General features: G+C 41.9%; 2 protein-coding genes across 2 annotated transcripts in view; both read right to left on the bottom strand.

Moving 5' to 3' along the window:
• Positions 1-646: 646 nt before the first annotated feature.
• LOC134642911 (high choriolytic enzyme 1-like) lies at positions 647-1,781 on the bottom strand. The gene has a single exon (XM_063494997.1). The coding sequence runs from the start codon at positions 1,456-1,458 to the stop codon at positions 661-663; it is 798 nt and encodes a 265-aa protein (XP_063351067.1). The 5' UTR covers positions 1,459-1,781; the 3' UTR covers positions 647-660.
• A 2,430-nt stretch (positions 1,782-4,211) lies between these two features.
• snap25a (synaptosome associated protein 25a) overlaps positions 4,212-27,660 on the bottom strand; it is a 33,932-nt gene continuing 10,483 nt past the window's right edge. Inside the window, exons 2-8 of the mRNA XM_063496261.2 lie at positions 24,041-24,184; positions 21,520-21,561; positions 17,491-17,539; positions 13,543-13,660; positions 9,602-9,721; positions 6,600-6,744; positions 4,212-5,796 (exon numbers count right to left, since the gene is read on the bottom strand). Of these exons, the coding sequence (XP_063352331.1) occupies positions 5,728-5,796; positions 6,600-6,744; positions 9,602-9,721; positions 13,543-13,660; positions 17,491-17,539; positions 21,520-21,561; positions 24,041-24,112 (615 nt within the window). The 5' untranslated portion in view covers positions 24,113-24,184 and the 3' untranslated portion in view covers positions 4,212-5,727. The remainder of the gene's footprint in view (positions 5,797-6,599; positions 6,745-9,601; positions 9,722-13,542; positions 13,661-17,490; positions 17,540-21,519; positions 21,562-24,040; positions 24,185-27,660) is intronic.

Here is a 27,660-nt window from a genome sequence, read left to right as displayed (position 1 = left end):
CTCATATTTTTGGAAGCAAGTTTTCCAGTTATTAAATACAAAAGTGAATGCCGAGAGAACGGCAAGCAAGCAACAATAGAAGGTGATTGCTGTGAAGGTCTACCAGGACATCTTAAGGATAGAAACTCACAATTAGGTGATGTCCATGGACTCTGGGTTCTAGATTTAGGCTGTCATTGAGTGTAAATGTTTGTCAGCCAAGTATTAAATACAGTCCTTATGATCCATATTCTAGCTTGTCTATGTAACTTTGACTCTCTGAAAATGGGGGAATGTGTATAAAATTGGATGCAGCTGTTAAACAGTTAAGCCATTACTTTGTAAAACCTCTTTGACTTAAAGCTGAACGTTTGCACTTTGATCAATCTTAATTGTTGCACCACTGTGTCGGTGTACAGAGCAAAACTACAAAATAAACTACGGACCTCAATGTAAATACCACTCACGAAATCAAGCCAACCATATTCAGCAAACTATTTTAATGCACTTTATTTTTTATATTTGACAAACTTATTTCACGCATAATTAACATGACTGAGGTCATTAACTTTCACTTCACAGAAACTGAAAACAAAATAAGCGTCAGTAACTTTTAAGTGATAATTGGAAAACAGTTTGCCATCAATGACCACTTCAAATCAGACAAGCTAACGTGTGTTTTCAGCAGCCGTACAGCAGGTTGATCCTCCTGATGTCCCAGTAGGACATGCCCTGCCTCTGGCCAATCTGGACGTTGGGGTTGGGGATGGGGGTGATGGTTTCCCTGCCATTGATGGAGAAGGCTGTTCTTTCATAGTGCATTACGGAGGAGTAGTCGTAGGGAGTGTTGAGGTTGTTGGTGTCCTGCTTGTCGAAGTTGTAGGCCATCTGTGGGTCGATGTTCTCCCAGTTGATCCTGACGTAGTAGTCGCGGTCGCTCCTGGTCTGCTCGTGCTGGAAGCCCAGAGCGTGGTTGGCCTCGTGCTGGACGACGCCAAAGTAGACGCAGCCCTGCCTGTTGAGAGACAGGACCTGTTTCCCTCCCTGTCTGCCCAGAGGAGAGAAGCATCCGTTCTGGCTCTCGATGCTGATGTAGTCCTTCTGGTTCTGACGGTCGACAAAGCGGACACAAGTCTGGCTGTGGAAGGACTGCAAGGCATTTCTGATCAGCTGCGTTTCCCCGCTGCTGTACTCACTGCTGATGGTGAAGGGAATCGTCACCAGGCCGTTGTTGTCTTTCTGCCACAGGCAGCTCTGGTAACTCTGGCATTTAATGGCATTTCTGCTTTTTGGAAGCAGGATGTCTCCTTCCAGCAGGATCTCATTGCTGCCGTTGTTTGCGGTCAGAATCCTGGTGGTGATATCGATGGTGTGGTCTTCCTCCACCTGGCCCTCTCCTCCTCCTCTTTCCTCCATGAGAGGATGAGCCTGAGAGAGGCCGAGCAGGAGCAGCAGCAGCAGGCTGACAGAGGGACTCATCTTCAGAGTGGGTCTGGTAGCTGTGGAGCTTCTTTGCAGAGCTGCTGTGGAGAGACTCCTCGGAGCTTCGTGTCTGACACAGTTGAGTCTCGGGTCTTTATACTCTCCTCTACAGGTGTGTCTGCAGGAGGATTATGGGCTGGGGTCCACATCGCTGGGCCTGAATAAACCTGAGAAGGGAGGACTGCACAGACAAACCTACTCTTTCAACATGCTGTGTTATGTCAGGTCTGTGGACGGATCAACACGGTTACTTTACTGGGTGGGACTTGTTTAACTACACATCAGAAACTTCTACAACTAAAAAGTCCTCAAATTCTCCATTTGCAACCACCTTTATTTTCACTTTTATTTTGGACAGTCAGATAATGCATATCTAAAAGTAATCTTTTCTCTGTTCTTCATCTGGCTGTTGTGTTTTTCTTCTCATTGACATGGTTAAAATAGTTTGAATTTGCTATTCATACCATAAATCATCCCTGTAAAGCCTGAACCTTGAAACAATTCCCAGAAAGAAATAGTTTTGAAAATGGAGAGTTTATTGACATTGTCATATATATATGTATATACAATATATGTTCCATAAAAATGACTGAGTCCAGCCATTTTTATGGAACATGTACACATTAGAATCACATCGACAAAGTGCGAAACTGAAATACAACAAAATGTTATGTTGGTCAGACCAACAATCAAATGGCTGAAAGTACAACTCACTAAAGAAACTTGATGATAACTTTACTCGAGGAAGATTAGTCCAGTTCTTGTCTATTTATTTTGGCTTCCTGTCAAATATTTTTTCCGTGTTTTATCTCTCATACTGTGCTTTGCATGAAGAAAAGTCAAATCATTAAATGAGCTATAAACTTTCATATATTTGATTTTACTAGAATGAACATTTGAAAGCATTTGACTTAAAACGAAACAAGGAAACAAATGTGAATAAAATGCTTTTTGTGTACCGTAGTAAGTAATTATGGATTTGGTTCATTACAAAGGTTTAGTTTTTTTCTGTTAAACTTGGCTGAAATGCATCATTATTGTAATAATTTACACAATTTTCTCTTGTTTTCAGAAAAGCTAAGGTTTACCTTTTTTTCTTCAGTCGTTGAGTCCTTCTGTTCTTCCCTCCACGATTTGTCTTCATTAGGAATCAGCTGCTCACATTTATGTGTGTCCCAAAGAGAAAGCGTCTTCTGACGTTGCAGTCATTGATGTACATTACAAACTTTCCACAACACCACCGTCAGGCCACATTTAGTCCAAATCACGACATTCTTCTGGTACACTATATGGACAAATATATGTCCTACTACAGTACCACAGTTTAATTCAGTAAACGTCAGAATGACCAACTCTTTCGTCCATATAGCACATCTGGCTCAAATGAGAAGCTTGATGCACACAATTTGACCAATTACGTTCCCCTAGCATTCGGTTAGCATTTACTGAGAAGTTAGCTAATCCCATTAAAACCATCACCAGTAAACCAACATGGGTAATCTAAACTTGGCTAACAGCAAACTTGACAATATATTTGTAATATTGGAAAAATTAATAAAGAAAAGAAATGAAATGCTTTTCTGAGTAGAAATTTTTATAAACATACACTTTAGGCTGTATAAAGCATGGCTGAGGATTATTTAACATCCTTGACTGGCTGCCACTTTGAAACCTCAGGATATCGCTGCCATAGATGTTTTTGTACCTATATTTGAGAAATGCTTCGTTTGAGCTATAATAAGACTTAAATGAGTGAGTTAGCAAAAAATCCCTCCTTCTATTTTTTAATCAAGGTAGAAACACTTGGCTTAAATATGTTAATTTCTGAGGTAAAGATTGGCATTTTGAAATGGGGACAGTGGGGAACAGTTTGGACTCGGGTAGAAGACCTGCAGTTTTTGGCACTTTCATTTTTAGCCCCCAGAGTTTTCTGCTTGGTCTGTTCACTAAACATAAAGCTACAGCTAGTAGCTAGCTAGCCCATCATAGCAACTGTACTTGATCCCTTACAAAACAATTTTGTGATTGGTATTCTTTGTTTTTTCTGTAGATTCAACAAAAAACACAGCTAAGCTTGTTACTTTGTTTTTGCACTGAGGTAAGCTAATGCTGTACATGTAAGTTTAGCTAATATTTAGCATGTAACTTGCTTATATGGAAATTTTGGCAGTTTTAAGCAAAATATATCAGAAAATGACAAACACTGTGTATGAAACAGTTGATATGAAAAAATATAAATCTTTCTTTTTTAATGTGACAATTGTGTTTTTCCTGAGGAGAAGTTTGTGAAAGGTAAAAAGGATAGCAAAAGGGATTTGTCATTTCTTTTATTATGAAACAATAAAACCTTTTAAAGTTAAATATAGGTCTTTAAAAAGGGAGAAACATTTTAGCAGTTTTGGTTATTCGACTGAAACTTCTGTATTTACTGTGTTTTCCTCAGCTGACATTTCCTAATGTTTTGGCTCTTTAGGAATCACTTCTTGCCTTTCAGTCTGGTTCTTCTCATATACTAAACTTACGGCAAAGCTAAACACCGCAAAGATGAATATCAAATGCTTTATCTTGTTGACTGTCAGTGTATCCCTGGACTGCTGGCTTCTTGTTTAGAGAAAACAGGGCCATCGGGTGGACTGTCTGCAACATAAGATGTAATCTAAAAAGTGAGCGGTAGTTTGGGTAAATGCCACCCTGGACTTTAGAGATTGAGATTGGAGTCTCTAAGCAATAAAGACAGACACGGATGCAACTAGGGTTTATTACTTTTAATCAATTCAGCTAGCTACAAAATGTCCACCACTTCACACACTGACAGGATACAGAGAGGGAGTCTTTAGTATTACATGCGTTGAGGACATCAATCTCACAGTTTAACCTATTGTGTCATTCAGGTTTAGGTAATTCATCACCTTTCTCTAACTACTTGACATTTTGGCGATTTGGTGTGCATAGCTCTAAAGTACAGAAGCAACAAAAAAACCCATTTGTATGTATTTTTTTGTTTCAGAGTATAGTTGTAATTGTTATTTAATATTGTCATTATTTTTACCAATAACAAACCACACGGGGAGAATAAACTTACAGATACAGTTTTCTTATAAAAGTAAGGTCTCTCAGAAATATGCGTCTTTGCTTTACATTGCAAACGTTTATTTTTTTCAGAGCATCCAAAACCTATGATACAGTACACAACCAGTCCTCAGCTTTCATCATATAATCAACATCTTCATCACTGAACTGCATAATCATTTAGAAAACAGGTCATTTTTTTGCAATACAACCCAAAGTCCTCAGTTGTTTCAACTTCATCTCACTTTTTTGATCCCTTTTGCATTATTGTACAACGAGATGGTCACAGTCGGTAAATATATCGAGACAGAAAGAGTGGCACTATTGCAAACTTGCAGGAGTATGGAACGATAAACTGTGTCCTAATACCGAGCATGCGTTTTGTCAATTTGCTACTGCCATGTTATCATTTTTTATATATATTTTTTCAGACAGGTTTTATTTATAAGACTAAAATCTACCATTTGTCATGCAGAGAACGCACAATTCACATCACTTGGAATGCAATGTCTAATACAGCTACAGAGAGTCTAGTTGCACATTGTCTAAACAGTAACTCAGTATGATTGCGATGAAGGAAAATGGACCAAGGACTGCCTTTTGATTGTAAGTGCTCTTTGCCATCTCGCCCAACTGTACCGCCGCTTAGTGACTCGTGTTTGCCATCGATCTTCTCCTGCTGCTTTGTGACAACACCAAAATAAGGAGCATGACAGTAGCCTATATGTAATGACACAGTTTTACTAAGACGATACCGAGATACCGAAAAGGAAAAGGAAGAAAAAACAAACAGCTTGTATAGCATTCCTATTATATACTTGTCATCCAGAGAAGTGTACTCGTGTGTGTATATATATATATATATATATATATATATGATATGTGATACATATATATATATATATATTTTTGACATAGAGAATAAAAACTTCACAGGTGAGCTAGAGATCCATCAAGTCAGCACTATATACAACCTTTGGAAAGAATGATATACGGAGTATAAGAAATCATCTTTTTACGAGGACAATCATCTTGAAAAAGCTCGACAGACGACACAGAACAACATTTACAATGGGCGGGGAGGTGATATGTGCATGTGTGCAAACCTAGAAGGTCAATACCATGATGAAAGCATGTCAGCGCCTGTCGATGCGTGGCGCGGGACGCCGGGACGTTCACGCTCCGGACTCCGGGCGTTTAGCCACTGCCCAGCATCTTTGTGGCGCGCTGGTTGGCCTCATCGATCCTGGTCTTGTTGGAGTCAGCCTGTGAGAGAGGAAGATTTTCACAGCAAAAAGTAATGAGAGGGCTTTGCTGATTTATTCCACAGATCTGTATTTTGGTGTTTTATCGCTATCTTTAGTACCCGGTTAGATAGATTTCATTGTACTTTGGTGTGGTAGAGCGGACTCTTACTATTTCTTTGAATTTAGAGATGGAGCTTTTTAAAAAGACTCTATTATACAAAGAGACCATTAAATACAGAAATGCTTAAGAAAATAAAAGGTAAGACAACTTTTCTTTGCTGTTTCTACATTTTATCTCTGACCTGATTTTAATGACTGTCATTCCTTTATATCTTAGAATTAAGAGTTGCACAGTTCTGCGTCAAAGGCATTAAGTTATTTAAGGCTTAAGGTTGGACATTATTTTAAAATTTTCTAACCAATCACCAGCATTTCAACAATTGCAAATTTATTAGCACGGGCATGTTTACAGCACTCTCGCACATCCTCACAACGTGGCCAATTCGATGTTCTTACTGTTTCAGTTAGACCAAACCACAAAACAGGGATGTAAGTGAATGTTGGAATATCCATGGAGAATACCTTGCAGCCTATAGAAGGCCAAACCTGGCTGAGCTTTGTGAACCTGAGCTGGTGTCGTATACAAACCAAGCTTTCCAAGCTTTTCCTTCGTGTCCACACTGGTCCAATACTGTTATATTTGCAAGGAGGCAACTCACTAAATAAGCAAGATAACTCATAACTTGGCGATTACATGAACCCGGTGCGTTTGAAGAAAAAGCTGAAAAGCTGTGAAATCTGTATCTCGTCATGTGCGTGTACCTTCTCCATGATCCTGTCGATCTGGCGGTTCTGGGTGTCGATCTCGTTGCCCATGTCCAGAGCCATGTGGCGCAGGTTGCCAATGATGCCACCCACCTGCTCCAGGTTCTCATCCATCTCGTTTTCCCGGGCATCGTCTGTTACCCTACCATACAAAAGGTCACATTTATCTCTGCAGGAAACTAGTACAGCACATAGTGCCACTGCAGTCTGAGACGCTGTTGTCCATATTTCACCTCTGAACCTCCAAAGAGCAGAGACTGACCTCAGGAAGGATCCTGTTCACTGTGTTTCTTTATTAATATTACAATGTCACAGTGTTAAATATCCAGATATACAATTCCCAATCTTTCAAATATATAGATACATATTAGATTAAAAAAACTGAATGTGAAATATGATATAATCTAATATCCACATTAAAGTCTAAAGCCTGTGTTGTTCTCAAGAATATAGATTTGGATAACTTTACTCCGTGCACAGACTGAATATTGTGTAGTGATTGTGTAAGTGAAAGAAATGATTTACCAGTCAACAAAAACATAATGTTAAAATAATTTCTGTTAAAGTTTTACATGAGTATCAAGAATTTACATAAAACTGTTTTCCAGACATGAAAGTTGCTTCTTTATGTGTAATTGGACAAAAATGTCTGAGCACTGAAAATGTCGACTAAACGTTCAGCGGACCATCAACAAACTGGCAAAGTGAGATTCTTTGGTTAAACTGATCTCAACTTAAAATAATGAAATGATGCAACAAATACAGGTGCGAGTGATGAAAACCACTGACTGACAAATGACAGCGCAGTAAATACATCAGGAGGAGCCAAATATCTGGCAACCAACCTTTTTGCAGTGCTATAGTTCTCCATCAGGTAATCTGATTACATATGAAGACAACAAGACAAGAATCAGATAATGAATGTTTTTTTCTGCTGCTCCTCATCTTTATCTGACTTTTCCTTTCCGTCTATTTACAGCTGTTCATGTAGTTAATGTAGCTCGACCTTCAGTAGATGCTGAACTGTGGACTCGTGTTTTTTCTATTAGTCGATGGTATTCAAGTAGAAACGCCTTCATTTGCTCTTTCACACCTGTTGTAACATTAAGTATCACTAAAGTACTAAAAGTAGAGCTGATTTCAGTACCTGTTAGCAGTGATGGGAATAACAGCGTTACTTTTTTCAGTAACGAGTAATCTAACTAATTACTATTTCTATCGTTACAACGCCGTTACAGTTACTAACAAGAAAATGCAGTCGCGTTACTATTTTTCAACAAACAGACGGTTGAAGCTGTGTTCAGCTTACTGCACCTTCAGTTGCACGGAAGTAGCTGTAAGTAATCTGGGCGCTACAGCTTTAAGCAGCTGCGTGCGCTCCCGCGGGCGGCAATCACTTTCTGCCCGACGATCACTTTTTGGCACAACATCTGGAGCTCAGGGGGCAAAACAACCGCATGAGTGCTGCTGTTTGACTGAGGAAGAATAAAGTAGTCGTGGTAAGCCAATCACACGACCACTTCAAGATGACAAAGCAACAAGGTGATATATACCAGTTTATAAATTGTGCTGATAGGCCACGTAAAACCAGAGTCATGATAAACAATATATACGCGGCGTTTTTTCCTCAATAGTTTCGTCACGTTTACTGTCCAAGGACAGCGCAGCGAGCACTCTCTGCTTATGAGCAAGAAATGAAAAAACAAAACAAAAAACAGCCCGTTGGTGTTGGTGGAAAAATGATACACCTGCTGCTGTCAGACCTGCAGGTATCAGGCTTGTGATGTTCTCCTTTATAGCGGACAGAAATTATTTTTTGGAGTGTTCAATGCAGAACACCTGATTGTTCTGTAATAGTTTGAAATGCGTGGTTGTTACAGTAAAAAATATCACTTTTTCTACTCTGATTTTATGTTTTTTGTCTGATTTTAGATCAACTGTGTTAATACTGTCAAAATGAAAACATAACTGTAAATTCAGACACGTGAGGTTGTGCTGAAAAGGATGATACCAAACAAGGCAAAGTAAATAGTTTTTAAAGGTGAAATGTGGAGGAAACATCAGAAGTAGTTAAAATGGGCAATTATACCCTGGACCCCAGAGGGTTCAACTTTTTTTTTAACGCAGTAGTTACTTTTCAAGTAATCAATCACTTTTAAAATCTGGTAACTCAGTTACTAACTCAGTTACTTTTTTGAAGAAGTAACTAGTAACTATAATTAATTACTTTTTCAAAGTAACTTGCCCAACACTGCCTGTTAGTACCTGTGTGGGTACATTTAAATACTGACTAAGGTCGACTCTACGTAAAAAGTGGAATAATTGATTATCCGTGTATATGGTTACTGCCAGTGAGCTGAAGGAAAGTTTAGGAAATGATGAAAAATACCAGGATATTTCAAACAGAAACCTTTGGATGGATCTGGCACAAACACCATGAAAGCATGGATTCATAGTTCAGGCTGGTGGTGATGGTGATCTAGTGATGGGATTTTCTTTTGTACACTTGATTATTGACGAAATGTTGCAGCATTGTCGAGTATTATTGCTGATCATGTGTATCCCTTAGTATACCACGTCACAAAGATCAAATCATTACAGTTCATTGTATTCAAATGATCTCCACAGACACCACATCTCAATCTAACAGAGCGCGGGAAATTTGGATCACGGGTCTATAGCAGCAGTATGGATCAATATGGACCAAAGTCTCCCAGGAATGTTTCCAGCATGTTGTTCGTTCTATGCCATGAAGGATTAAAGCAGTTCTTTTAGGAAAAGTAAGAGTATTAGAACAGCGCAGCTAACAAAGTGGCTGGCGAGAGCGGACTGACATCTTAATGCTACATAAAGGCTGGTTTGCTTTGCTAGACTAGTCAGGCTGCTGGTGAGGCCAAAAACTATGCCATGTGCACATTTACCCTCAAAATATTCCAGACAAGACGAATGTGCCCTGTAAAATCGCACATTTGTGATTTCCATCCAAGCGTTCCTCCTACCTGCGGATGAAGCCTCCGCTGATGGCCATCTGTTCGCGTTCGTCCACCACGCGGGCGGGCTGGCTGGCCACCACCCCGTCCTGGTTATTCCCCCAGGCCTTGCTGGCTCCGCTCTTCATCCTGGCCACCGGCAGTGACGGAGAGAAAGTTACTCAACAGTTTGAAAAAAGCGACTCGCCATTTACCTCAACCAGGCTGGCTTCCAATTAGTCAAACCTAACAAAGAGAGCCTTGGATTTGAGGTACTGCAGCAGCACATATGTAAATATATTAGCATGTAGCTGACACACAGTGTTAATTGGTTTCATGCAACCAGCACATAAATATATGGTGGACTAGACTAAAGTCGAGCAAAGCATAGCAGGCATGGACTGGCTACCAGACTGGGTTTGGTAGGTACAGGCTCATTCTGTTGTAACACAGTACTTATGTGTGTGATGTTATATTGCAGGTATATAACACACTTTTCAGAATCAGGCAAGCCCTGTACGCTAAGACATTCAGTCCTGTGTCATTTCGTGTCTTAACATAGCTGCAATTTGAATGTGTTCTAGCCTGATTCCTTCTCTCTGTCCTAAACCATCATACTTCTGTGTTATTGCAACAGTAAAGCACACCCCACTCCCACAGTGTGACAGAAAACAGAGAAGAGACAGAGCTTGTGGCAGACACACAACACAGAGTGTACAGGACTGTCACATTGTTGGGAGGGACGACGATCAATGCGGAGAACAAACTGCGAAACAAGAAGAAGGAGAACAAAACAAAACAAGAAACTGGAGGGAGTCAGCAGAGAATAGCGCCTCGTTTACCTGTTCCTGAACCATCTGCATCAACAACCCCCACCCCCACACCTGTATGTCTTTATATGTCACAGAGTCCTGGTCATGTTAGCCAGTTGAGGTGGTGAGGCAGAGGAGTGGGGTAATGGTTGTGACTCAGCTTATCTCTCAACGAAAGTCACATCTGCTTGCGTCTGTACAGCTGTGCTAACACGAAGCACAATCGCAGCTCGGCTGCTCGGCCTATCAAAGCTCACTCTGTCACATTCAGCATCTGTTTTGGCTCCACACAGCAGGTAGATGGAGTGGAAGGTAACAGTTGTCTCTTTAGTTAGAGCTCTAAGGCACTGTCGATGCTGTCTGTGTAACTATTCACATATCTTTCCTGCCCATTCAGTAGCATCCTGCCACTTCTTTGCTTGTATCACAGTTGCTGAGCTTTTATAACCTTGGAGTGCTGTGTGGATGTATTCTAGCTGTATCAGGGATGGCAATGGCTCAGCCGCCTCCTACACTGCTCTTATTAATAGAAATGGACTGAGGCAAGGCTTCGCTGAGCGCCCTGTCCCTGCTGACACACACCAATATGATTAACACATACTCTACCCTTGTCTAAGTCCTTTATATTTCCATCTGTTTTCTTCTTTCTTTCTGCTGCGTCTTTTTTAATCTCCTCTCCTTCCGTAAAACTTTAATTTGCAATTTACTTTCCTGCTGTCTCAGAAAGGATATACTGCACATTTCTAATCAGATTTGCTCTGATTGAGCAGAGATGATCTGATTAGATGGTATGAGTATTGCAGGACCCGCGGTAAGACTGAAGTCATTCTGCCTCATTCATTCATTGAGCGACCTGCAAGTCGAGTAATCCACCACCAGGTCATGAGTGGCATTCAGACGGCCACAATATGAAACCTTTAAGAAGGAAATCTGGGGTCTGCTAATTCTGAGAGACAGCCAGCATGCTGAAGGGATCAGGAGATACAGTGAGCAGCAGTGCTGAAAAAAATGTATCTCTTTTAGCATCCTGCTATGTGTGCAGGCAGGTTGAGTCAATGTCCCAGCAGGCCATCCTGCCACTATCTGATATGGCTGACCTACATGTGAGCGAGTTCCCTGCAGGAAAGGGAGCTTAGCAAACATCAGTGTTTAGCAGCCAGTGTGGAATAAAGGCTAAATTAGCACAGCGCTCTGCAGGAGAGGTGGCGCTGCAGACAAACTGCAGCAGAACCAGAGCAGACCCACACTGAAACAAGGGTCCTGCACACAGTGCTGTGGCATGATGCACCCATTTTATACATCGACCCTGACTACGTTCCTAAAAATATCTCACTGCGCATGTGTCCTAGCCCAGTTTCTAGCTGCAAGCTACACCACAGATCACTCCTGTTTTTCTCATTTGCTCTGAATGTGTCATTCTGTCATTTCTTTCCTATTTCCAGCGTGTTCGCTGCCATACTTTGAGCATTTGACAGTTTTGTTGTGCAGCATTTCTCTTTTATCTTCTCTTTAGAAGCCATTCTTTGTTCTTTTCCATCTTTTGCCAAGCAGGGACTTCAGTTAACTTTATTTTCTTTGTATGTCTTTAAATTTGGTCCAACCCATAAAATTACAAAACGACAGCTCTGCTCACAAATGAAATCTGAACACGCTCCGATGTGAGTTTGGCACAAAACGACTGCTGTTCATCAGGATCACCATCAGTATCATTTTCATTGTAAACATCAACATCGTGATCTTAGCATCATCTTGTGTAGCATTGCTTTATGAGTTACATCATCATGCATGCATGAGCATTCAAAGGGTCATGCTCGCCAGTCATTCCATGTCATTGGTGCTCGGTGGCTCATAGAAGGCAGTGGGGGAGGGGGTGTTCAACGGGAAACAGAAAGGTCTCATTGCCTGCAAACAGGTGAGGATCTACTGGATGTCAGAGCAGTGTGGTGGTGGTAGAGATCATGCAGATGAGGAGAAGTGTCAACCAGTCCTGGACCAGGCTGGCCAAAGGCATTTTGGGACCAAGATCGCTAAATTTCCATCTGGAGTCAATACATTAGGATGATCTAAGTGCCAAGATGCTTCTGGAGCCCCAGCCCTGCTCTTTGGTTAAATCTAAGTACGTTTTATAATTGGGAAGGTCAACAGCTGCAGTGGTATCATTGTAGAAGTCCCGTCTTCCCACCACCATGCATCAATAATGAGAAAAAACCCTCTTCAGGAGGAATCGATACGACTGCTACAAGTGGGACTTCTACAGCGGCTACACCTGCATGTAGACGACTCCCATTATAGAGCTGTTTGGAGAAGTGGAAGCTTAGAGAATATGGCACTTGGTAGAAGAGAGGCACTTATTGATGAAGCATGGCCTTGGCTGGGTGGGGGAGAGTTGATAGTACGTGGAGGACTGGACGTTTAAAGCTCGGCTTTATGGAATTTGGGTCTCACCAGTAGATTTGTACAAGCCTGATTTGACCGTACAAGGTATGTAAAAATCTGGGTAGTGAATTTGGATGGCTACTTGCACAATTTTAACTTTGGAAGAACTTTAGCAGCTTTTCGAGGTCAATTGTTCGGTGATGGTTCAGACTGTTGGACTATGAGATGCTCCCAGTTGGGGAGCTATAAATTCTGGGACACTACGTTTGCTATGCCCAAAGAAGGTGATTCTGTTCATCTGGACGTTTTCATCACTCATCCAGGTGACTCCTTCAGTCTCAGCTGACTGTTAGCAAATCCCTTCAGTAAACCATGTGGGAGTTGCTACTGAATCAGCAAATATTGATAAATATTTAAATAAAAGAAGATAAAATCAGGTGGAAGTAAAAGAAAAAGTACTAACTAACCAACATGACTGGGCCTAACGAGTGTCACGTACTGTTACAGGAAATCACGTTATTGTTTTAGATGTTTGGGTTTTTTAAAAAAATCATCATATTGTGACTGGAAATGTTTAACCTTAAGTGGACCGCCTGAATAGGGACGTTTTTAAAGTTAATCATTCCACATTGTGGGCCAGGCTCAGTGTTTATTAGGAGCGGGAGTAGAGCAGACTATTGGCTGATGGCCATTGTGATGTCACTTCTACCTCGGGTTTATTTCTCTTAGATACTTGTTCTTAATTTTAAATGGCAGGCAGGCAGGCAGGCAAGCAGCACCTACTTGTTACATGGACAGGAGCAAAGACCACAGAATTTCCCTAGATCGTTCAAATTCTTTTCTGCATCCTTCATGTCCTTATTGATTTGGTCCATTCCCTCCTCGATGCGCTCCAGTTGCTCTGATTAAACACAAGTCATTTATCCCCCACAGAACGAAGCAGAAGGAGAAGAGAGAGAGAGAAGAGGAGAGAAAGAAAGAGATAAAGAGAGGACAAAGGAGAGAAGACAACAACTTCAGACACTATGACGAAAGAAAGTAAAACAAAAACTTAAAAAGAAAAAAAAGGAAAAACTGGACACCACCACATATGTAAAGAACCTCTGGGGCACATTATCAGTACCTACTTGTTACATGGACATATGAAAAGCCCACAGCATTTCCCTAAATCTTTTAAATTTTTCTCGGCTTCCTTCATGTCTTGGTTGATATGGTTCATGCCATCTTCGACACGATCGAGTTGCTCTGGTCAGGACAAAGGGATGACAGTAGTGGAATGAATTTCATTGACTGATTGACAGAAATATGAGTCATGATGAGCAGCAAGTGACGCGTTTGTACTCTGGTGTGTATCTGAGTGTACAGTGCATCACCTTGGATGGCTAAAATACAATTATGTGCACTTACAGATTTTTGGGGGACCAGAAAATGGTCCATGAGAGTCCCCAACAATCCAATAATGAAAGTAAATATTATCTCTTTGTTTTCTTGGTTAATTTGACTGAAACTGTAAATGTTTCAGCAAAGATGTTAAAGGAAAACAAAGATTTCTGGGGGAAATCGGCGTTTCCTTTTTTTCAAATCAATAGATCAATCTCAAATCCGATCCAGCAGACTGTCAGCTCAGGATAAAGACAATAAAAAGGTGATAAGAGCTGCTCTGGGTCCTCCCATACAAAACCCAGGTTTTAGTACCAGGTTATACCCCGGAGCAGGAGAAACAGTTTTCAGTCAGCTTTAGAGGCGGCTGGCACATTTTCTTAGTTTTAGAGTCCAACTGCTCCCATCACTTCCAGTACCGGTCGCAGACGGCCAGAACATGAAGGCTTAGTGGGAGAAATCCTGGTAACACTATAATACAGCCCACGACGAAGGCCGTCATTCCCTCGTAATTAAATGGAATTTCAATGTTTATTATTTGAAATTAAATGTAATTATATTTATTTAAATATTTTTATTATATTTTTATAAAAGTTGTAAATATTGTAAAGTAAGTAACTTAGCATAGGCTGCATCTCATGGTAACTCTGTGGGAACAATACTTTGGCTGTATTATGGAGTAGATTCATCTTTTTAGCCTTTTAGCATCTTTAATATTCATTCTGTTGATGTGCATGATGTTTGTTCTGTTATTCATCCGTCTTTTTATTTTTCCAACAGACGTGTGCTAAGGACTGTTCGCCGTTACCAAACTACAAAAAAGTAAATACAACCAAAATCTGGAGGCCTATGTGACCTTATAACTTAAAAAATTAGTGAAGAGAAAAAAAATGTTTTCTTTCCTTTAAAATAGAGTTAACCTCCTAGGACCTGGCGTCCACATATGTGGACTTCACATTTTGGGTTATTTAGACCAAAATACTCAATTTGGCTCTACAAGGGCCTGATATCCACTTATGAGGACATTATACTGCTATTGTTCTATCAAAATTTTAAACGAATATCTTCATATGTGGCTCTCATTTTTCTTAGAAACAAAAATTAGGTTAAAAAAAAAATCTGGTAATTCTTTGTTTTTGTATTCATCAGGTCCCAATCAGCCCAGATATCAAAGAGAAATTAAAAATGCTGCCGTGGAAGAGTTCAGGACTTAGGAGGTTAAGGTTAAACCACTCCATAAAACGGTCCACATCCCAAACTTACTGACAAACTACTTTAAAAAGAAAATGTTTCCACCCAAATTATCAGGCCATCACACAGAACTTAAAATGACTTATGCAGTATTTAACTTTACAGAATCGTTTTTGTCTGCTTTCCTATAAAAAACCTTAAATTATGAGCAACGTAAAATGACTTTCTCCATACCTAAATTTACTTACAGTGTTATTATTTCTTTGTTTCCTGCAGAAATCTGATGTATTACCTCCTTATTCTTTGAGTATTATAGGTAATTGTAACTAAACTGTCATTTCAAATAAAATACATTGAAATCACATTTATTTAGTGACAGTCACAGGCTGTATTATAAAATTCTACTGAAATATTTCCATAGGAAAATGGGAGGATGGTCGTTATAGCTGAAGACCTTTTCAGTGCTGAATGTTAAGTTTTGCTGAAAAAAACAAGGATTTTCTCTTTCTTTGGTTGGAAGCTGCAGGGAAGCTGCCCAGTTTTCCTTTCTCTAATTTAACGTGTAAAACTTGGGAGAATTTAAACATTTTACAGCTACTGGATTATTTACATATTAGTGACAGCTGCAGCATGTGGATGAAGGTGTGAGCATGAACAGCACACCTTTTGCTGCCGTTACAGAGGGTCAACTGAAAACTGTGTGTGTGGCTTTAACAATGATTCAGTGTAACTCTGACTGCTGTCTGGTCAGTGAGCATCGGGGCCGTTGTCATGCTGGTGCGGTGGACGGGCTGGTGGGTGAGTGAAGGGTGAGGCACGGTTAAATATGGAGTGGACTGAGAAACGACTTTACAGATTTTTTTCCCCCAAATTTGTAAAATCCCTGGTTTACAGTCATTGCTGGTCATATCATATTGTGTTAGTGGTATTATAGAGAAGTGGGTCATGGCACTGAGCGTGTGGTAATCATTAAAGAATGATACAAAATAAAGATCAGCAATGGCTTCAAGTTCAAATTGAAATGATTTGCATCAGAGGTAAAGCACATCAGCCTATGAATGTTGACTTCAACATCAAGTGCTGCAGAGGTGCAGGCCTTCTGCCTGTGCAAAAAACCAATCATCTGGGGTCATAGGTCAGCTCGGGCTCCTGTGTCCAGTCAGCTGTTGTAAACAATCCTGCAGTACTCGGGGCAGCAAGGCTAAATGGAGAGTTGGAGGAGGGAGAGCTTTCCTCTCCCCGAGTGATGCTGGTGCAGTTAGGCCTCTTACTGGGCTGCTCTGGTTTACAAGCTTTCCCAGAAACAGAAAACTGAGGGCGCTCGTCTTGCCAAGAGTCTAAATATCTTGCCACCACATTCACTTCACATTAGAAATGATATCTTTTAAGGTTACTGTGAGCCGATGTTCTCATTTATTGCATCTAATCAGGGATTGTACAAATCCGTACGTGGGCTGATAGACAAGCGGTCGAATATTTTGTTATTACCAGCTAAATCGATCGTTTGGACTGTTAGTGGGCTGGAAAGGCCAGGTTAGCTGTCCTCAGACCTGTTTGCCTTTATTGTGATTTAAAGCAGTATAATAGGTCATATAGGTAGGTGTTTTTTAAATGTATTTATTTCTTGTAAACAGATCCGAGAACAGCCCGGAGGTTACACTGCCAGCAGCACCCACAGGGACAAGGCCGTCGCCCGGTTCCTTGACAATGAGTTGTTGAGCTGTAAAGTTTCATTCCTGCGGTTGCTGGCATTAAATCTTCCTAACAGGATCTGTTATGGTTTTGGCACTCATGACAATTCCTTTAACTGTCGTCCTCAGCTAAGAAAAACCATAAACGCTGCTGGCAAAGTGAAAGCAGTTAGGCAAAGTAAAAAGAAAAATGTTAGCCAAAGAAAACAAATGTTAAAAGAAGCTGAAAGAAAGAAGGAAACCATGTTGAACCTTCACCAAAGAAAACATGCAACAAATCAAACAACTCAAAACTGATTCCTTTAAGGAAAAAATGAATTAGTTTGGAAATACTCAAATAAAACCAAGCAACTGCACATGAAACACGTCGTTTAATTCTAATATCAATTTAACACCAACGTGTCTACAAGGTGAAGCGCTGCTAGTATTTGAATGTAATCATATTATCACTGTGCCGATTCTGACTTACCTCCCTGCTCGTCCAGCATAACCAAAGTCCTGATGCCGGCATCTTTGCTCTATTCCCCGGAGACAGCGAGGTGGAAAAGGAAGACAATCACATGAGACAGTGGTGAGTGATGAGGCTACAGGAGCTCAGTGAAGCTGAGAAACTCTGCGCTGCTCTTTTCTTTGCATTCTTTGAAATTAAATTCTCCTGACATGGTTAAACACGTTGGCAGAGCACAATTAAACCTGCAGCTAACACGAGCTCTCTGCTCGCCTTCGCCAAATTACTTTTTTATTACAGCAGGAGAGTGACACACGCACACTTTTAAAGGTACATTTTTGCAATTAATTCCCTGCAAATTTAAACTAAAACATCTACCACCAGCAGGCCACCTTCATCCAGCGGTGTTTTGTGCTTTTCTTTTATATTTTTTATATGACTTTTAAGACCTACAACCATTTTTTAAGAGACTTCACCTTTACCTGGTCACCACAAGAGTGAACTCCTCATTAAATAAAGGTTACAATCTGTATTATATGAAAGTATGAACCATTCCTCATTTAACTTTACATGCATTAAACACCATACATGCATGTTTTGGGATAGTTCCTTCACAGATAGTTTAAGGACCTTATTTGTGACACCTGAAACACCTGAAACACCTGCCCAGTCTTCAGCTAGTCGGGGCAATAATAGCTTGAGCACATGGTGTAATGTCTAAATGAATGTGATTTAGAAGTCTAAGGGTATAATTTACTACACGGGCCAAAGGATAATTGCTGATAGATGTAGACAGTTTTCATATCAGCAACTCAAAAAAATCAAAGACCTGCTGGTTTTTTTTATATCGGTGCGATTAGCTTTAAATTGTGTGTTGGAAGTGTTAATCAATCGCACACTTGATTTAAATATTCTCTGTATTTTTGCATCTTGAGAAAGGGTGAGTGGCTAAAATCTGAGTTATCACCTCTTACATGCAATTTTGTCACTGCGGTATTAAAAAACCAGCTGGTGCTGGCACAGTGTATTAGTAACTGCTGGCCTAAGGCTTTAATTTAAACCTAGAATCAAAGCAGAGAGAGAGAATAACACATCTGCTGCTGTGTTTTCTGTAAAGCAACAGAACAAATGCATATTGAGCTTGATCATCGGGATCATTGGTTCATCTTCTTGTTTTCCTGAACAAACAAATTGAATATTTTGCTTCCTATTACCTCTGTGCTGGATGATATTGATCCGAAGATGCAAAGTCATCTGTCTGTTAAACATGGAATCAAGCTGAAGGAGATTAATGATGCTAGCATTGACAGCAGACGAGCGTTCTTCTTAAAATCTTGGTTTTCTGCTCCTGACTGGAACAGCTGAGCCTGCAATAGCATTCAATAGTAATGCTTCTCGTCACTGATGGCTGGGCTGCCAAAGGAGTCTGAGAAGACGCAGGACAGCAGTGTTAGCTAACATACAACTGTGTGCTTCTTAAAAATGCAGCACTAAGATTTGGCAGCTGGCTCAGCCTGATCGGCATAAACACGATTACGTGTCGCTGTGTACCACACGTGCTCGTCTGTGCGCGCTGTGACAAACCAGCCACCCCTGCCTCCTCAGCAGTTTGGGAAGAGAGCCACACGGATGCTTGAGAGGCGAGAGGGGAGCAATAAGGAAGCTGGCGCATAAATGATTCTGTAACTCAGTGAGCCTCTGCATGAGAAATCCCAAAGTATCTGAAATGTGTCCCTGGGGAAACCCAACAATAATCAACCATAATCCCATACAGGACTGAGGATGCTGCAGCTTTCTTCATCTAACCTGGCGGTGCAGGTGAGTATTATCCTACACCTCCACTGACGGACTTTTGATTATAGATCATTGTCCCAGTTTATGTTTGCTTTTGTACCTGTGATAACATATGAAATGTTCCATATTCTATATCTAATAATCCCGGCTTTTTCAAATGGCCTCACAGCAACGAGCAAGCTACGCTAAGAGCACGCCGTTAAAGCTGCGGGAACCACTGTGGGTATTTTTGTGGATTCGAGTGAAAGTCAGCCTCATTTTTAGAAACAACTAATTTAGTATTTTTCAGACTGAACAGATCTTCTCACTGTCATCCTGGACATTCATCTTCAGCTCTGAAAGGAGTTTGTGGGGAAAACTGATAAACAGAGTCGCGAGTGACATCACGAGAGCCACTGAATGTTATCTATGAAGGGAATTCATGTCAGCTGTTTGTGCTGCATCCTCCCCACCTCCAGCTCTCTGATCACGTGCATAAAGAAGCCGTTACTCTGTTCAGCCCTCCTTCAGTCCCTCCCTGCCTGCAGTACATTTGTAGGGTGGAGCTGATGGTGAGATATGTCGACTGATGATCAATATGACCTTGAGAGCTGCAGCGGGTAGCTTGTTAGCCACTCACCCCCCCAGATGCTCTCACTTCTTCTCTCTCCATGCCTCACCCACCTTTCTTCCATCTGCGTCTGCTTGTTGCAGTCTCATTGCATCGCAGTATTATCATCACTGATGTCAATGATCTTCATGTTATGTGCTATTCACGCCATTACTCAGTTGACTCATGGTCCGCCAAAGCTGGGCACACGCTCGACAACCGTTGGGCAAAGTATGAATGTGACTCGGACGCGCTTACATGCACGTGTGCCTTTGTCTTGGACAGTTTACTGGATTTATTTAAAAACATGCTGCATTTTTCTGTGCACAGCAATCGTGACACGTGCCAAGTTTCTAGTCTAAATGACTAAGAAGTAATTGTTTCCACTTCCTCTTCTTACAGCTTTAAAACAAACAAACAAAAAAACATGTTCAGTATTTTCATATGACGATTGTTTCTGTGGATACAGCTAAAATTAACTATGTATACATCAAGTAATGTTACAGAAAATGCCACCAAGCCTAACTGACAGTCTCTCTTTTATCCACAGTTTCTGGTCCTGCCATTTGGCAGCCCTTCTGTTGATCACCAGCACAATCTGACGAGGCTTTTCCCGTCACAAAAAGGTTTAAGAAGCTTCTTCTTCCCCAAACAGTTACATTTCTGCTGTGATTGCAAAGTTACAGAGCACTGCTGCTTCTTTCCAAAGCGCTGACCAGGTCAGAGCCTGTCTCACAGAGGACTGAACAAACGCTGTGTTCAACTTCTGTTACGGATCCACCAATCCAAGGAACAAACAGTAAACTTACTTCTGTCTTTTGATTGGCTGTTTGGGGGCAAACCAACCACTAACGGTTCAGAATAGATCTGATAGACAGAGTGCCACGTTTCCCTCTTATGTAAAGTGTCCTTCCTGGCAGCGCTGATGAACGTGAACACTTGCTGAGTGTATTACAGCTGAACGTTGAGTTTGGATGAACACTTTCAGGTATCTGAGTCTCGCTCCATAAATCTGAGGTATTCTAACAGGTTTAGAGATCCTCAAACGTGTATTCACACAACAAAGAGCTTCCTACTGTCCTCGCTCTTCTACTACTTCTTCATCTCTGCTCCTCTGAGAGTTTAGTGTTGGTACAGTGACATGCTTGCACGGGTAGGACGGCGATCTTCTTTGGAAAATGAGAATAATAATGATATTGTGTAATCCTGGTGCCGCTGGTGTCGTCAGGTCTAAAAACTTTATTTAAGTTTGTAAAATGTAAAGGATCTCTGACAGAGAGGTGCAGTTATTAGAAAAGGACGTTTATTCTATGAGTTTGTGTGTTTGCACTTTGCATACACTCCTCCCTTCCCAGATTACTGAAAATGAAATTTTTAGTAACAGTAACAACATTGCAACACAGGAGCAAAACGACGTCGCCTCGTAGTTTTAATATTCACATGACTAACCCTGAAGTCTCCTCTTCCCTGATTATATCCGAGTGTCGGCACAGTAAATGATCTGTGCTGCAAAACAGCAGCTCGTCCTGCACACGTAACACCTTGAGACGCGATTCAGTCTCATTTATTTTCATTTGTTGTTGACACACATTTTTTAAATATTATTGTTGGCTATAAATCAAACTCATACACCAACAAGCAGCCAACATTTAGAGGACTTTTCTTACCTCTTCGACCAGCTGCAGCATACGGCGAGTGCTCTCCAGTGACTGCGGAGAAATAAAAGAAACAATTCAAATTCAAGAAGCTTGAAAAGTTTTGGTTTTCATGTTATGTGCAGTTTTTCATGTGATGGCCAATAACCCGAGCATCGCACCAGACAGGTAGGCCATGAAGCCAAGCTTACCTGCAGTACTGGCAGGTCAGCTGCTCTCACTGCCATCAGCCTTTGATTTTCCATTAATGCAAAAGTCTAAAAAGGCTGCAAACTGTTTCAAACACTAAAGTCTGCCCACAGCTGCTGCACATCTGCAAGCCTCTTTGCAACCCAACACCACCTTTCATGCTTTTCCAGGCTTTGTCATATCTGCTGTCGTGATAACTGCTCTGTGCCCTCTCACAGCCGTGCTGGCCATTTTAAACTGCTGCAGGTGGACACAACATGTTCTGTTGACTATTGTGTTCCTGTTAAAATCTTATTTGCACAACAACTCAATGTGGTTATGCGCATTCATTCGACTGAACATAAGTGAGTCTGTGTAAAACTAAATGGAGCCGATCAGAACAATCAGCAGCCACAAACAGGATCAATACCTGAACGATTATCGACGTGAACTCAACATGAACTCACAGAGACGGACTGTGTGCAGGACTGAATAGCTCTGACTGTAATACATGGAAATGGTGACTTATTCTAAGTTTAAAGTACTGCACAAAAATCTAGAGCCCCCCCTCTCGTTTCTTTATATTTGTCTGGGAAATTGGGACCCGGCTACAGTGAAGATGAGCCCACACTTGTTTTAATGTGAAAAATGAAGCTGATGTCAATCGGACACTTTACAGACGGTATCAGAAACTGATGTTGCTTTTCTGTAATGATGATTCCATTAATTTAGACAAGACCTCCAACACTACAGCCCCAGAAAGAGACGGAGCCTCTATGTTTTACAGATCGCCGTCGACACTCAGTGTTGTACCTTTTTCTGACCTTATACACACTGACGATAATTTGAACTAAAAATGTCATCACTGCCACTGATTTTCAGTCCAGTTCTTGTGTGATGTGGCAGAACGGCTTCTTGACAGCCGCCCTTCAGCTGAGACTATTTCTCTGGGAAACAGTGGATAAATCACCAGAAGATCCAAAAGCATCTCTCAGGTCCTCTGTCGCGTCTTTCCTGGATTATTTCCCGTTTCTTAAGTTCATCTGCTGCAGATAGTTTTTAAACTCCTTGGAAATAAAATATCAAGAAATGAGGGGCAGCTTCAGACGGTATTCTTTCTTTCATATAATTATTTCACTCGCTGGGCCCGCGCCCTCATTTTAAGTTTGGCAGTGTTTCTTAGTAGATAAAGGCGAATGGCTTAATCATGAATTGAGCTGTGGTTTAGGGAAGGCCTCGAAGGGGACTGGTGGCGGCTCTCGGGCCGACAGATCCCCAGGTACTAAACAGAAGTGGGAGGGAGGGGGGGGGCACGACAACGAGAACCAACAGCTTGTAGAACTGTGGGAACATGTATAGATAAGACCCGGAAGGCGTGTTCCCGCTCCTGAAATCCTCCAATTATCAGCACTTATAGTACGTGATGGGGATTTGTGTCTGTTTTACTAAGTTAGCATTGATTGATCCAGCTCTGCTCATCAAAATAACTCAGCTGTGTTATTAGAAGCAGGCAGAGATCCCGTCCTCATCACTGTGTGATGTCCGTTATTAGCTACTGGCTGATAGATATGTAACGGGGCGCTCCCATTCTCCCTCTGAGGAGCGTGAGGCTGCAGAGGCAGCAGCGGGGTATCTTGTCCTTCTTACAATGACACAGCTCCGCCTTGCTGCGCTCGCTGCAAGCGCATCGTCTGCACTGGTAGGGGTTGAGGGGTGGGGGGTGTTGGTTAGACAAACAAATCTGACACTGAGCAGCCATTTTTAATGTGGCTCATGTTCTTTTTTCTTCTTCCGATTCTTCCTTTTTGCATTCGGTCTCTAATCAGCCGGCGTCTGCACACAGCTCGCTCCTTTGCTTTTATCTGTTGGAGTCGCTGTGGTGGCTCTGAAGCTCGTGGACGTCAGCGCCACAGAGGCTAAACTGTTATTCCAGCGCCGCCATTTTGTGTTTGCCCTACGTTCCTGCATGCACGCGTGTGTGTGTGTGTTTAATATTCTGCTCAGCTGTGCCACAGTGAGTCATATGTGAAGCTGGAGGGCTGATCAGCTGTGGGCCATGATGGAGACTTTCTCACTCTCTCGCCCTTTCTCTAACTGCGAATGAAACACAGCACGCACACACACGCACGCACGCACGCACACACACACTATATAATGTGCTCATTAGTGCACCCTTTTATATCACACGCACTGCCAAACACACTGTGCTGTATAGTTTCAGTATTTATGTTTGAAGTTATGATAAAATAAAGATGATAAGATCGTAGGTTTCTCTAACCACCACGTGACTCCTCAGCGAGTCAGTAAGCGTGCACCTGCCATCACGAGGCAAACGCCTGCGATGCAGCGAGTCTGGTGTTCTCACCTCATCAGCCAGCTGGTCAGCGCGTTGCTGCATGTCTGACAGCTCATTGCGCATGTCCGCATCATCTGCCATGGCTGCTGGATGTCGGGGGTGGAGAAGGTCTCCAACAGGGAAGAGAAGATCCTAGTGGGAATCCGGGGAAGGCTGGAAGAGAGGCAAAACATAAAGCATTCAGCGTGCAGCACACGGCTCAGTCGACTGTCGCATTAACGGACTCGGGATGATGGAGAACGTGGATAATTTGGTGTGCGACCACTGCAGAGTCAACTAACGTACCCGTGATCTGGTGCAGGATTCAAACTCACAACATCACTGTGGCGTGATCCCCTATCTCCCTGACCTCAGACCTTTCTCTGCGTCCGTTTGTGATGAAAACGTCCTTATTTATGTAAAGAAAAGCACAAAAAGATGAAACCACCAGAGGCTAGTATCCCTGGCTAAACAGCTGGACACATCCAGATGCAAAATTACCGGAAGCTTGCATGAAAGATGAGCATGAGAGAGACTGGATGTGAGAGATTATCAGCGGACATGTCTACAGGACCAATCGAGGCAATTACATGTAATTCTGGCTCAGCAGAAACTCGACTATGATGTCGGCCTTTATGACCCGAAAGTCACGAAGAATGAATTCATGCACATCCTGAGGGACACAAAAGACCACGTGTGTGTGAAGAAAGCCTCAGTGCACTAAAATCAGATGAATGAAACATGACAGAAGGGTCGGTCCCACTGAGGATGAGCAAGGAATCAGCTCATTGTGCTGGTTTTATGGACCTCAGGTTCGCTGTGTTGTTTCCTCTGACTACTTTCTGTTTCCAGCATCAGCAGGTTTGTGACCCCTGCCAGGAAAAACACAGTAAAGCATTTAGCAGTTAACCAGTCAGACACGTTATTTTGATTTGGCCAAAACGGACCTAAAAGAAGAGTAAATATTACACATTCGCCACTCACATGATCTCACTGATGGTTGTGCCATAAATGACAGTTTCCATCCACCCACTCAGGCTCAGTTTTTCCTTCCCACTGTTTCCAAGTGCTAATTCATACAGGGCTGTTTGAGTTTGGGGTTTTCTCTGTATTATTGTAAGGTCTTTATCTTACCATATAGAGTCGTCTGTCATCATGATTTGGCACTATCCATATAAATAAAAAAATCTACCAGCTCCACTTAATGCAACACATCATAACAGGATCAATTTAACTCATAAAATATTCAACACGGCCACAGAGCTCGCAGATCCAAACACCAAAGCGTTCAGGTGAAGGCAAATCGAGTCAGCAGTGAAGGTCGGTGCCTCAGACAGATGCATTCGCCCACCTGGACGTGTTTCATCCTGGTGACGGAGCGAACAATCTGCTCGCTATTCTGCCTCGGAGGTCTCGCCGTACCCTCATCGTTTGCCTCTCCCACTCGTGTGTCCAGAGACATTCACAACAACATCTGCTAGTCATGCACTTGCAGCGCGTATGTGAGATATGAAGACACTTTTTTTTTTCACTGCCAAGACAATATTACCCAGCATGCCACGCTCTGAATCATTAAAGCCTCGCTGGGTGGCAGATAGAGATCATATACGTGTCATAATCACAGCATGTATTCAGAGGCGATTATTAAAAAAGAAGTTGAATGCCAACACACGTATCCGATATGCTTTTTCTCCCCTTTCTTCTCGCTCTCCTGCATGTCAGCGACGGCCATGTTGGGTTACATAAAGCTCCGAGCGCAGGGCTTCATGTCTGAATCGAGTCAGATTCAAAAGCACTTGTCGGGGGAAGAAAGGCCGCCATCGCCTGGCTGTCTCGCTACATAACTAAATTCAGGCAATTAAGTTTGAGCAGGCCGCGCTGACCTTTTACTTTACGTTTCAATTACGCGCCTCACGTGCGGCGTCTTTGCTCCCATCCGCGGTGTCGGTTTGAGCTCTTCAACAAATGTATGGTCAGGTCTTCTCAGGGAGAGATGGAAACACCGATGGAGCTCATGTTGTGCGTTAACAATTGTTTATATGGAATCAGTTATTCTGTGGGCAGGTTCATCGCAGCTGAATTAAAGTCAATAACTCAGCAGTGAACGCAGGCTTGATGCAGATACTCTAATGAGTTAATGGAGGACGACATGTTTATGTAACTGTTTGGTTTGATGTTTCTGGGTTTGACTATGAATTTGGTCAAAACTTATTCTATTATCCAGTAAATGTATCTACTGCCCAGGAAGCTCCTATTACCTGTTCCTGAGACCTATAAGCTCTTTTTTACACTGCACAGCTTTTCTGGTATTTACAGTCAGGTTATTTCAACCTGCGCAGCCTTTTTGCATTTATGGTAGTCAGTGAATGTACACAGGAACCACAGCCCGATCATGTGGGATCAGTTACATCGTGAGCATGTCTGCTATCGTTGTGTGAGACCTCACCTCCACTCGTTCGAGTACCTGGACTCGACCTCTCGTCTTTGTGGTGTTTGTGGCTCTTGGAGAATTTTTAATGCAGTCATTGAACAAATAATAAGGTCTGCAGTTACTTTACAGTTCAGACCACACACAACAAGTGTGTGATCCAGCTGTTTCAGTGAGGGACATTGTGGTAATATTTTATTAATGTGTATTTGCACTGATTAACAGGGATCCTCCCCTCACGCCAAGCCAGCTGCAGCAGATGGCCCCGCCCCTCCCTGAGCCTGGTTCAACCACAGGTTTTTTCCTGTTAAAAGGGAGTTTTTCCTTCCCACTGTCGCCAAGCACTTGCTCATAGGGGGTCATGTGATTGTTGGGGTTTTCTCTGTATGTATTATTGTAGGGTCTACCTTACAATATAAAGCGCCTTAAGGTCACCGTTGTTATGATTTTGTGCGATATAAATAAGATTGAATTGAACTGAATTATTCTGCACATGAAGCATATTTATTTCAAGCTAACTTACAAACATCTGTTTGGCTGGCTGGATCTATTGGATGTGGTGCTATAATGTCAAACTTTGTGTATTTGTACATTTACTGATCCCACAGAGAAAATCTGAGAGCGCTGAATGGCTTCAGATGGGTCCCATAAACCGGTGACCCGTGATGACCTTTAACCAGGAGCCTGCCCCGTCGTCCGTGAAATGTTTCCTCTCAGAGGACACACGTTTGTCTGGAGAGTCCCATCTGATTAAATGTTGGCCAGCCCATCTGAGAAATACTTAGTTTTTAATTACTCGCACACTGCCTGTCAGGAGTTTAGTGAGGACGGTAAATTTCTGAGCTGATAAATCAGGGACGTGTCTACAGCAGGTCTTCTAGTGTGCATGGACCATGTGTCCCAGTTAGTGTACGCATGAAATAATATTGTTTTGCAATAAGCATCCTTACGCAGCGTGCTACAAAGCAGAGAAATGCAGACCTGTCCTCTGATATAATACGATATGATACTCCTATTAGACTATGTCACAGGAATGTTACAGCACACACGGTCTTTACAAACATATACAGCACATACTGAAGAAATGATGAATGTAATTAAAGCCCATGCACACCAAACATCGCCACAAAAACTTTGTTTCATTCACTCACAAACAAATGCAGGGACTGTGTCACATCTGTCTCCTTCTGTTCATCTCCAGACAAACTAATCCACCTCTGTG

Source organism: Pelmatolapia mariae, linkage group LG15 (assembly GCF_036321145.2).
Source record: "Pelmatolapia mariae isolate MD_Pm_ZW linkage group LG15, Pm_UMD_F_2, whole genome shotgun sequence".
NCBI classification, from domain to species: Eukaryota; Metazoa; Chordata; class Actinopteri; order Cichliformes; family Cichlidae; genus Pelmatolapia; species Pelmatolapia mariae.
The sequence above is the reverse complement of the archived record's forward strand: the minus strand, read 5'-3'. Positions and strand labels throughout refer to the sequence as shown.

Coding starts and splice junctions, on each gene's coding strand:
- LOC134642911 (XM_063494997.1), bottom strand. CDS start 1,458: ATGAGTCCCTCTGTCAGCCTGCTGCTGCTGCTCCTGCTCGGCCTCTCT.